The 12,144-nt window shown below is 41.7% G+C and overlaps 1 protein-coding gene across 1 annotated transcript in view; it reads left to right on the top strand.

Annotated features, from left to right (window-relative positions):
- Positions 1-376: 376 nt before the first annotated feature.
- Positions 377-12,144, top strand: part of PRKG1 (protein kinase cGMP-dependent 1) — a 1,177,478-nt gene continuing 1,165,710 nt past the window's right edge. The window contains exon 1 of the mRNA XM_054572784.1: positions 377-943. Coding sequence (XP_054428759.1) covers positions 678-943 — 266 coding nt within the window. The 5' untranslated portion in view covers positions 377-677. The remainder of the gene's footprint in view (positions 944-12,144) is intronic.

Raw genomic sequence — 12,144 nt, 5'->3', positions numbered from 1 at the left:
TATGCAGATTACTGTCTAAAGTTAGTTTAATATTTATGGACACACACACACACACACACACACACACACACACACACACAGTCTTTAGGCTCCAGTTACAAGCGCTGCGTCATCTGTCGGATCACATGGTAATTGTTGCTATTTCAAGGATCAAGTGGCATAAAGCTCCCCCCTACCCCCACCCCACCCCACCCCTTCTCTTTGGTACCATATAGCATGGAAGAGTGATTATTGTGTGATGGGGTGAGATCGGGCTCTCTGGTCCAACCCTCCCAGCTAGGAACCAGGCTCTTGGTGGGGTGGCGCGAGTGGTGTTCTCACGGAGTGATTGGGAACGGGGGACGAGGGAGGGGGTCTCAGGGGAGGAAGGGCAGCTCTAATTGGTTTCTCAATGAAAGATAATCACCTATTCCCTGGAGAGGCTGGGGATTAGCACTCTGCCTCTCCTCTCCATCGCTTTTAGACTTCTCATCCTTCCCTCGGTGCGTTTAGTCCATTCAGCAGAAGTGGATCGAAGAAAGCGGCTCCCGGCGCGGCATTAGGGGCAGTACTCTGCTGCGCGCTAGTACTTAGCGACCCATTCACTCACTTACTCTGCGCTCGCCTCGCCCGGCTGTCGTCTCAGCCACTGCTACTGCTGGAGAAAAAGTTTTGCGGAGGGGCTCAGGGAAAAAAAAATGAGCGAGCTGGAGGAAGACTTTGCCAAGATTCTCATGCTCAAGGAGGAGAGGATCAAAGAGCTAGAGAAGCGGCTGTCAGAAAAGGAGGAGGAAATTCAGGAGCTGAAGAGGAAGCTCCACAAATGCCAGTCGGTGCTGCCAGTGCCCTCGACCCACATCGGTCCCCGGACCACCCGGGCGCAGGGTATCTCGGCTGAGCCTCAGACGTACAGGTCCTTCCATGACCTCCGACAGGCATTCCGGAAGTTCACCAAATCCGAAAGGTAGGCGCCAGGGCGCTGCGGGCCGGAGAGAAGGCCACCACTCCGGTGGGTGGGCCCGGATGCCGGTCCCGGGCGGAGGCTCTGGGTCTGGGGGCCCGGCTGCAGCGGCGGGGGCTGGTCAGCACAGGGCTACTCTCCTGCACGCACGGAGTGGGGGTGGCCCTGGCGGCCCGGGAATGGGAAGTGTTTATTTTTATTTCTGCCCATCACGTGCTGTGCTTGACTCTGCCGGGCTGGGAAAGGCGAGCTCCTTCGGGAGACGCGCCCCAGTGGCGTGGGGGTGGGGAGAACCACGGAAAGTTTTCTCGCGCCCGCTCACTTGGTCACTCAGCACCCAGCTGCACTCATGCTGCCTTTCCTTTGTGCACCCCTGACATCCCTGTGGGGGCACCCACCCTGGGACAGAACCCTGCCCATCCTGGGGTGCGGAGAGCTTCCCTGAGGCGACCCCAAGACCCAGGCCATGGGGCATGCTCAGTGGGGCCCCTTGTGCCTCTTGGGGAGGGGCGAAAGAAGGCTGGACAGGATTGGGTTCAGTTTAGGGACTGAACTTGTCCGGAGCCCACGCCCTGAGAGGAGGGCGCAAGGGCAGTGGAAGGGGGAGGCAGGACAGTGACTCTTCTCCTCTTCAGGGATTCGTCCTCCGGAATGGAGGTGTGGGGGTGGGGTTCACAGGGTCTCTTTCCAGGCCGCTGTGATGCCAGCAAGAAACTGCAAAGAAACCCTACTTTTTGGATGTTCGTTTGGTTTGCTTTGTGTCCCTTCCAGAAACGCCACACCTTGGTCTGGCTGGTCTGGGTTTGGAGGCGGCTTGGTGACCTTGCACCTGAAGCAGGTTTGGTGCTATTGGTCAGCCCTGTCCCTGGGTGGAAAATGCCCCTTCCTGGTTTGCCTTCCTTTTGATAGGATGAAGAGGGAGGTGGCTATTTTTCCGGTGTCTCCAGGATCCTTCCCTTCTTTCTATTGGGAACTTTAGGAGCCAAATGCTGCCCGTTCAAAGTTCTGTGTCTCTTGTCCGTGGTGTGTAGAGGAGGTCGGGCGATTTTGGCCACAAGTAGGAAGCTTTGCGCTCCACTCGCCGCCTTCACCGGAGAAGGCCGATCGATTGGCTGCAGCATTAAAGCGCCTCTGGACATTAGGGAGAGGAAGTGCAGACTCCAAAGCCCATTACTGGCTTTTAGTCTCTGGAAGTGCATGGCTCAAAGTGCATTTTGCAGGATATTGAATATTCCATTAGGCGTGCCTTCATGCCCGCCTACCTCTTACCTCCCCCCCTCTTCTTAGATCACTTGGTGTCTGAGTTTGGGGCTCAGGGGACCCCTAAATTAGTACCACCCCCTTAATTTCTGACTTTGAGGCCAGCACTCCCAAGAGCATCTCCTCTTGCCGGGTCTCCATCCAATTCAGGACTTTCAGGGCCCGCCACTAAACCAATACACCCCTTCCTTGTCTGTTTCTCTTGCGTATTGATTATTGTATTTGAGTGCGGGGGAGGGGAGAAGAGGCGGCAGGGCACCCCTTATTAGAAGAGGGACTGGTGCTGGGAGTGTGTTGGGAGAAAAACAGGAATCAGGCAGAAAAGATTTGCTTTAGGAACGCTTAGGAACTGTGGGCCCCTTCTGAACAGACATCTCAGGGGGCAGTTTTTGTATTTCCTGAATGACACTTCACTTATAAAATGACCCTGTCCACATGGCACCTTTGTGGCCCAGAGCGCCTTGAAAGTCCCTGTCAGGTAGAACACCGGTATTCTTCCTTCTTGAGGCCGAGACTGCAAACAGAGCTATTATTTGGCCTTGCCCTTGGTGGGGAAGCTGCTGCAACGTCTCGCTCAGCCCGGCTGCACATTCCAGGGCCGCTGCCCTGCCCCGCGCAGCAGCAGCTGGAATCAATCTGCCCACCTCCTTAAGAAGCCACTTCATCAGCGGTCACCCGGCAGCTGCTGGCCTCCCGGGGCTGACGGGCTGGGGCTTTATCGCATTTTTGAAATTTCAGACCTCTGTGTCCGGGCTGTGCCCTCCGAAGAGTAACCAGCACCCGTGCACAGCACAGAGAGTTCACTAAGGCCTGGAGAGGGCAGGAGGGATCCCTCTCAAAGCCCACTCTCATTCCGGAGCCGGCTCTCCAAGAAGCACTTTCTTTAACTGTCCTTGATGAGAAATCTCTCTAGGAATGAGAAGAGTTTTTCGTGTACTGGGAGGAAGTGGGTTATCTTTCAGATGTACACATTGTCCTGTCCTCCTTTTTTCTATCCCTTTCTCCTACTCCCCAGCATAGTCGTGTTAGGGATGAGAACATTCATCGTAAGAATGGATTATGCGCAGTAGAGGTCAGACGCAAGTATGTGTCTAAAGCAAGTAGCTGGAGTGTTTTCCCTAATTCTTCTCGTTGCTGATTTATACTGGGACAGAGGGTAAACTTTTTCCTACTCGGCTGTTAGTTTTATACTTTCAAATGGAAGCATGGGATATATTTTCAGCAAGCTGACTCATTAGAGTGTAAAGAATTTTGACAGGTATAATATATGGGAATAGTAACCATTGGCATTAAGTACTCATCCTAACACTTAAAGGAGACAGTACTAACTTAATTATCATTGGTGACACCCCTTATGTTTTGGCCAAGAAAGGAAATAATTTAAAAAGTGTTTCTGGGATACAACAGTTAAGAGCAAACAAGATGCTTTCAAAACAAAAGTGTGTTTTCCAATTTTCAGGTATTTATATTTGGGGAGTAGATACCCCATTACCTCATGCATCCTTTGTTAAAAGCTATGCCATTCTGATTGGTGTACCCAGGCTGAAAGAGGCTGCTTTATTTCAAAGTTAATGTTCAGTTGCAGTTCCTGTATAATTTGAATGATAGCTCTCCATGCTACAGGTTTGTTTCAAACTTTACAGGACACCCAGTTTTTATACTAACAAGAAAAACATTTTAAAATTACTGGAATTGAATTTGATGGGCAGAATGATAAAATAGTTTTTGCCTATAATCACTGTTTTGGAAAATGATTGCAATCTAAAATATTTACATAATAGGTGACAAAACAATCTTAAGCATTTATTGCAATGGAAGGAATTGGGAGAATTCACCGACTATTGTAATCAAGTCAGTACAATTAACTAGGTTTCCATGTGTCCACAGAGGGTAGAAGGCACAATCTCCATTAAGAATGATCTAAGTATCTAAGGAATGCTTAGATGAAAATTATACCAGGGAAAGGGAAGGTCTGAGCTCTCAGGGTAAGTATCAAGTGTACAATATGATGATCATGTTTAAAAAGAAAACATTTGACTTATTGCAGTGTTCATTTTTAGTCCCTTTAGAAATGACCAGTAGGGATCAATTGACTTTCATGGAAAACTGCAGGCAGTTTTGGAGATAATGATGGTATTTTTAACTTTATATGCCACTGTTTGCCCAATAAATCCAAGTATATTACATGGTTTTCTATGAACTCTTGATGCCCTGCCTACATATACTCTCAAGAATTACCTAATATGCTAACCCTTTCCCTTAGTTTTTTTATGCATAAATTCTTTATTTTGGTTGTCCATTTAGCACAGGTTGTTGTTGTTAAATTGGCTTAAGCAAAGGCTAGAATCGGTATTAATCTGTTACAGGCATAATAGATTATATTCCAAAGCCGTTTCAGCTATTCTTGTCACAAATCCCTTGATTCTTGATGATGTAAATTCATTATTTGTAACTTGAACTTCCTTCCACTGGGACGTGGATGCTTTGGGATGAATGCCCCAGAAAACTCATTGCCTTTTTCATTTCTGATTTGATTCAGATCTGGTTATCATGCAGACTAAATCAAAGGATTTGGCCTACTTTTAATATAAGTAACTTCATGAAATGAGTGGGTACCAGCTGAGTTCTGGGCCCAGCCTAGTAATTGTTCATATAAAAAAATAGACAATAATTTAAAAAAGCAACGACAACAGTAATAAAGATAGCTAATCTTAGCAACTTTAGCACAATGCTAAGCTCTTTACCTACAGTAGCTCATTGTTTTCTCACAACAGTCCTAAATAACATACACTTTTCACAAGAGGAATCAGGCCTGAAGAAGTTGTCACTTGCGTTTAAGATCTTACAGCTAGCAATTGCTGTAAGTTTCAAACTCAAATCTTGCAGTTTTTAGAGGCCAAGTTCCAAACTGCTACACTGCAGAGCTTTGGAACTGGGCCAATTCCATCTTAGTAACTGGTGAATCCTTTCCATAGGAAGAAATGAAGCTCCTCTAAGTTAAAATAGGGGAAAAAGTCTTAGAGTCAAAACTAAATTGACCTTGTGAACAAGTAAGTGACGAATGAGCTTTTGTCCCTAGCACCTATGCCTTGGGTGCGCTGCACCAGGCCAGAATTTTTGTAGACTGTCTTGCTCCTGGGATTGTCATCTACCCATTTTTCCAAAATCTTCTTCCCTCCTAACCCGACTTCTTCAACTCTGTGTCATACCATAGGCAAGGCTGATGAATAGTACAGTTGTGAACATGATCTTGGTTGCCTCTTTTGGGTACCATTCACTGTACTCTTTGCCTTTTGCCTTGCAGATCCCTTATGCTAATCTCTTCATTCCTACCAGTCTGACAACCAGAAGGGATTTATTACTAACTGATAGCACATCAACATGTTAACCAAGTTACCCTTTCTCAATTAATGTAGCGCTGTATTAACGGGAGCTTCCAGGAGAGGACATTCATTTAGTTTACTCAGATGGATAACATTTATGACAAGAGTTTACGGGGAGGCAAGATGAAGAGGAGGGGAGATTTTGGGTAGGATGGCTTGTTGAAAGCCTTGTGTCTTTTATGTTATTTAAGCGTAATGGCATATTTAAATGTAATTTAAGTTCTGAGCACAAACTGTCACACCTATTTTCAGTCAAAGCTTTACTGGAGGAGGGTAGCACCCTGCTTTTAGTAACGACAACACTGAGCAAGTAATTACTGAAGTGCCTTTGACAGGATCTCAGAAATGGGGAGAATAGTTAGATTTCTTAATTTTGCATCAGCTCCAGAGCTGGTGAATTGATGTCTTCAATTTATCATCCGTTTACACTTATTATTTATGACAGAGACATTTTGCTTCAGGATTTGCTCAAGTCTGGAATCATGTACATTTTCTAAAATGTATTCTATTTGAATCATGGATTGAAAGTTTAGGTTGATCATTTATATTTAAACATGTATTCATTAGATGTTTGACTGACCCTCGTGAGGCTGTTTCCAGCAGACCTGAAAAAACAAAAGATGCCGTATCTTTTCCCTCTTTCCTGCCTAAACGCCATTCACCACATGGTGTAGGAGATGCTGAGAGTCCATTAAAACCCTGTCTGGTGATAAGAGTTTCAGGTGATTTCATAGTTACTCAAAAGTATGAATAATTATTTTCATTTGCCATTGAGAATTTGCTTATCAAAGTTCAGGACCCTATGTTGTCTAGGATTCTTGTAGCTCTTGGAAATTACTGTGAGCTCTGAGATAAACCAGGGATAGCATATCCTGTTTCACAAAAGTGAAAGCTCAGAAGTTTGGGAATTGTCAAAAAGAAATACTGACCTTGAGTCTGGCTTTGGTGGTGTGCCCTTCTGTGGGGGTTCCTGAAGAGAAAAGAGGTTCTACCTATATGTACATGTTTTCTGTATGAGTAATGTGTATGTACACATGTATGCATATGTATACATATATGCACACAAATTTCTGCTTTATTTATTTTATGATTTTGTACTACTTACAGTCGTTGTTATTCTGAAACTCCTCCATGTTAGCCCAAATCAGTTTCTTGGAAAAAGGAGAATTTACTTCTAGGGCGGTTATTATAAAATAGATCTGGCACCTTGCAGTTCGTCAAGTGCATAGGCTTGCTATGGGGCACACAGCCCGCAGTTACCTCTCAGAAGAGGGCACTGGCAGTAGAACCAAACTTTGTTGCTCCTAGTTGAAGGACCACCTTCTATTTTTACCCAGTGATAATTTTTAACCTTCTTTTCTTTGTTTTTGGATCTGTCTATGTTGTATGTCTCTCTTTTGGGTTCTTCTGTTCTTCTATTCCAGCCCGACATCTGTAACCCCCGCCTGATCAATTTTGCTTGCAAACATCATATAACAGCAAACAAAAAACAGAGTTCTTGGTCAAGATATTATTCTAACCTTTTAAAGTCTTTCATGTCTTTAGATATTTCAGATATTATACGATTTAAATTTCCTAAAGTTTTAAAGATAACGATTTATTAATTGTTCATATTGAAATACACAGTGGTTCAAAATGTTTGCTCAATGAAAAATGGCTATTTTCAGAAGTATATCTTGAAATAGAATTATTTTCATTTATAAAGACTGAAGTAGAACTAATCTCCTTATTTTATTTATTGTTGTTATTAAACAATAGATTCCTTTTTTTTTTAACCTTACTATGCACTACTCAATAAACATTATTGGTCGATCTCACACTTCAGTATACTTTTATTGCTTTTATTTTAAATATTTTTATATTGTTTCTTACATGGTGATATAATAGAAACCCATACTACCTTAGAAAATAAAAGTTTATATTGACTAGAAAGTCAATACAAAAAGTAAAAATACCTTTTGTAACTTGTCCCATGTGTTAGCTGCATGTTTAATATTCTTTAAGTGCATATTGATTTGACATATTTTTGGAAATTAGTCCTAAGCCATTAATATGTTGATACTGGGAGTTGATTTCAGTTGATTTTGTTATGTATATGAAGACATGGATAGCACTTTGTTGTGCAAGGCAATAACGTGAGTGTGCTGATTTTATGTTTATTAAGGCAAATCCAATAAGACATCTGCTGTAATTACCTTATTAGGACTTAGTTTGAAGTTTTTACTTGTGATAAAGATAATACAACTGCATTCTTAAATTATTCTCTGTTAGAATTGTTGCTAATTCAAACTGACCTTTTTTTCTAGCACAATTTAGGGAGTGCTTCAGAATGTGTCTTAAATCCTCAGACTTGTCTTTATTGGAGCATTCTGACCTCTAATGCTGCAAAAATGCTGCTGATAAACTTTATAGGGATTCAAAAATACTTATATGTTTTCACCTTACAAACATTTGTAGGTCTAGTTCTTCAACTGTATGATACAGTTATTGTCTAATGAGCAAATCTAAAGCCTTTGGGTAAATGTTCATATTTTTCTTGATTCCTTTCATTGCCCTCATGGTGTGGATAATGCTAATTTCATGCATCACACAGTCACTAAGGAACTTAGCTAGATATTCTAAAATTTCTCAAAATAGAAAATTTTGTTATGTCTTAGGTTGTAAACCCCTGGGTAGAAACCAGGTCTGTTTACAGTAAAAATTCCAACCAAATAAAAGCCTCAGCTTCCCATACTTTTCTCTTTGCATATGGTAATTTTTACAGGGTGGGTAAGAGCAGCACATAACTAGAATGTACTAAGAAACAAATGAACCTTTTAGAGAATAAAACCGATTCATATTCCATTAAGTCACCTCTCAGAGAATAAGACAAGTCTATAATATTCAACACAATATCCTGTGTCTTGCTTTGGCAGATTTTAGCTGTGGTGTTGTGGCACACAGTGGTATATATTCGATTAGTTGTGAGGTTCAAATGAGTAAATCATAATTAAAAAATCAAAATTTGTGACTTATTTGTTTCTTAGAAAATAAGGCTAAGTGCATTCTCAAGCATCTCCCAAGGGATAGCTTTTTGCTTGCATTCCAATGGGTTTTTTTGACTTGTGGGATTACTAATATATGGCAGGAAATTGCATATAATCCACAGACTCTCTTGTCTTTTCACAAGAGTGTGTTGCACATGGGAACATCGTCCATCTTGTGAGTCACGGCAGGAAAAATGTCTGAGAATCCCTGATCTGAACTGTGGTTTTAAAGCACTCAAAGTCTTGACCCCAGAACTCTTGGAGCTACGCATTTATAAATAACAGTTGTTAGATGCACTGTACTGTACTCTAGTGAGCACATACACTTTGGAGCAACATTTCCCAAAGTGTGGTGCTCATATTATTTGTGTCATCAGGGATGCTTCTGGATGATACACAAGTGAATTTATTTATATTAACAATTAGGAATTTTAATAAGTGTTGGAAGAAAATGTCTTACAATCACATCAAATCCGTGCTGCATGGGCTATTATGTCTTAGAATAAGGCTAAGTTTTAAGAAAAAAGTATAAAAGTACAGATGTATCTAACATAGTTATAAGTACACAGGTAAAGATGGGGAAAGATTGTTTTCAAGTCATTTTCAGTAAAAAGTGAAATGAATTGTTTTCTTGCTCACCCTTGTCCTGTTGTGGGACATTCTGGCTAATTGAGTTCTCTCTGTATTTATCTTTGGGTGACTTCTTGGGCTGTCCCATAACTTCTTCCCAGGAGTTGGAGCGGGGACATTGAGTTAGATGGAAATGGTGGCTTTTATGACATATATTCCTCCTCTGATGATACATCAGTCTGACTAAGAGTTAATCATTTTAATATAGCATCAGAAAACCAGCTGATTTCCTCTCAGATTTATGAATTGCTTTGCCATGCCACAGCAGGGCTCATAGGTGAACAGGACAGCCAGGACACAGTAGAGGGACACTGGGCTACTTGTCTCCGCCCAGCCTGGGGTTGCTGGGGGCCAGCTCTCTTTTCCCAGTGTGTGTCTCTGCTCTTCCCCAGAGTTCTCCCTTAGATCCTGAAAGTCGGTGGCACCTGTGGCTCTGAAGGGTGACAGTGTGGTATTTGGTACCCAGAAATACATGATGCCTTTTTTTTTTTTCCACTTCTTTGTAAAAATAAAACTGGGGAAAACTTTGGGAGGGAAAATCTTTCATAAAATACAAATTTATTTATCTACAATCTGTATTCCCTTTGCTGAAGGAATACACTAGATTAATCTAAACAATGACAAAATTTTTAAAAAATGTTGTTAAAAGAATGGCTTTGTGTATAAATGAGAAAAAAGGAGAAAGGGGGGAATATTTTATAGGCAGGAGGAAGAATTTGCAATGATCCATTTTTCTTTCAGAGCAGAGTGCAGTTTGTCTTTCTACCTCCTAAAAAGAGACTTACTAAATTTTGAATATATTTTGGCACCATCCAGAAGATAGAGGGTAAGAGAGGAGGTGGGAGAAGGGAGAAGGGGGTAAGGAGGGGATAGGGTGGGAGAAGCGAGAGGGAGTGAGGGAGAGATTTCAGCAATTACCACAAGATGGCAGCAGGAGTATAATATTTAACAATTGCACCATTAGTAGTTAGAAATGGCCTTTCGTTGAATTTTAGAATCTGTTCTCAAATGTAACTTTCTTAATATTAGGATTCAAGTACTGGAAAGTGTATCATAGAATACACAGGGTATTTTATTTTTCCAGTTAGTAGTAATTTGGGGGAATGTGTTTCAAAAGCCCAAGTGCAATGTTCTTTAAGAAAAGAGAAATGAATAGTGCACTTTGAACATTGATCCCTGTCTGAGGGAAATTCCTAAAACCCCTGTGAGGAAACCTCCAGGCCCATACTTGGCTGAGAGAAATAATGGAAAGTTAATAGTAGTAAAAAATATATATGTGAGGACAGAGAATAATAATGGAAAGGGCTTTCTACTCACTGCCCCTCCCACATAAAGAACTAAAAGTTAATTATTACAAGGACCCCTCCCACAAAAAGACCTAAAAGTTAATTATTATAAGGAAAAAGTTAGATGAGCTACTAGAAGGAACTTCTAATACCTTCTAATAGATTGTTTGATCTCCTTGACAATTTTGTGACTCTAGAATATAATCAAGTAAATCTTAACATGGTCTTCTGTAGTTAGCCTGAAGTCCTCAGAAAAAATTTTTTAGTAACTTAGTTAGTATGGTTATTCCCATAAGTTTAAGTTAAATGTTTTCTAAAGGAACGTATTTTATGGGATGCTGTAAATATCACTGCCTTTCAACAATTTTAGGGTTTAAATTGTGGGTCATATCTAATGGGCCGTACATTTTTAAATCAATATTCCCTTGGAAAGTGCCATTCAGGCTTCTTGGAAAAGGCTATTTCATTCAGTCTGTGACCCCTCTCATGTGAAACCCCTAGGGAACTGGAAGTGACGTAGTCTTGCTGATTGCATCATTTGTGATTGAACACTGAGGAGGAATGTTCTTATTTTGATCTGTCCCAGTAACCAAGGGTCAATACCAAAAAGTAAGTTGTGCTGTGGGTAAAAAGAAGTCAATTCTGAATTTATGTGATCCCTTGGCCTCTTAAATTGGTCTCTTTGTTCAGGCATTGTGTTAGATGGTGCCTAGATAAACAAGCAAGGTGGAAAATGGAGAAAATTTAAAACAGAGCACATTTGGATACCCCATATGAGAATGGATTGCCTTTGTAAAAAGTGTTTTGAAATTCTGTGATATATTCATCTGAAGTTCTCAGTATATAAAAATGCTTTGGGGGCAGTAATTTATATTTTTACTATGTTAGGAAAAAAGAAATGTAATGCAGCCTGTGACTGCAAGACAAGGGTAAATCCTATGTAGGAATCTTTCTGTTGTCTGCAGGGCCAAAAAAGAAAATCTAGTCTCTATTAGACATGGTGAAGCAAGAGATAGTAGTAGTACCTTTTGTTTTCTCTGACCTTTCTGGTTTGTTATCAAGACAAATCCCTGAAGGACAGAGGCAGGGTTTGAAGCATCCTGCCTGGAAATCTTATAATTATCTAGCCTTACCATCTGGCTCCAGGATATCATGGGGGATGTCCACAGAGAATGAGACAAGCTCTGGACTCTCTGGGTTTCTTGATAGTAAAAAAAAATCAGGGGGAAAGCTTTCTTTTGTGTGGTTTTGCATCCCAATTCATCATAGTAAAATCTAGATGCACTTTTTTAAAAAATTTTATTTATTTTTAAAGAGAGGGGAAAGGAGGGAGAGAGAGAGAAAGAAACATGAAAGTAAATGTTTGGTTGCCTATTGCACGCCCCCTACTGGGTACCTGGCCCACAACCCAGGCATGTGCCCTGACTGGGAATTGAACCATAACCCTTTGGTTAGCAGGCCAGCACTCAATCCATTGAGCCACAGCAGCCAGGTGGACATGTTTTTGGATACTTAAGAGAACACATTGCATCTCAAAGTTGCTGATTTTAATCTGTCCTGGGGCCATATCTACTTCCTTGGTTGTTTCAGTCACCAATGTGATGCATGCTGGTTGTCAG

This window comes from Pteronotus mesoamericanus, unplaced genomic scaffold (genome assembly GCF_021234165.1).
Source record: "Pteronotus mesoamericanus isolate MK-2021 breed Mesoamerican mustached bat unplaced genomic scaffold, CSHL_Meso_final contig_24, whole genome shotgun sequence".
Classification (NCBI taxonomy): Eukaryota; Metazoa; Chordata; class Mammalia; order Chiroptera; family Mormoopidae; genus Pteronotus; species Pteronotus mesoamericanus.
The sequence above is the reverse complement of the archived record's forward strand: the minus strand, read 5'-3'. Positions and strand labels throughout refer to the sequence as shown.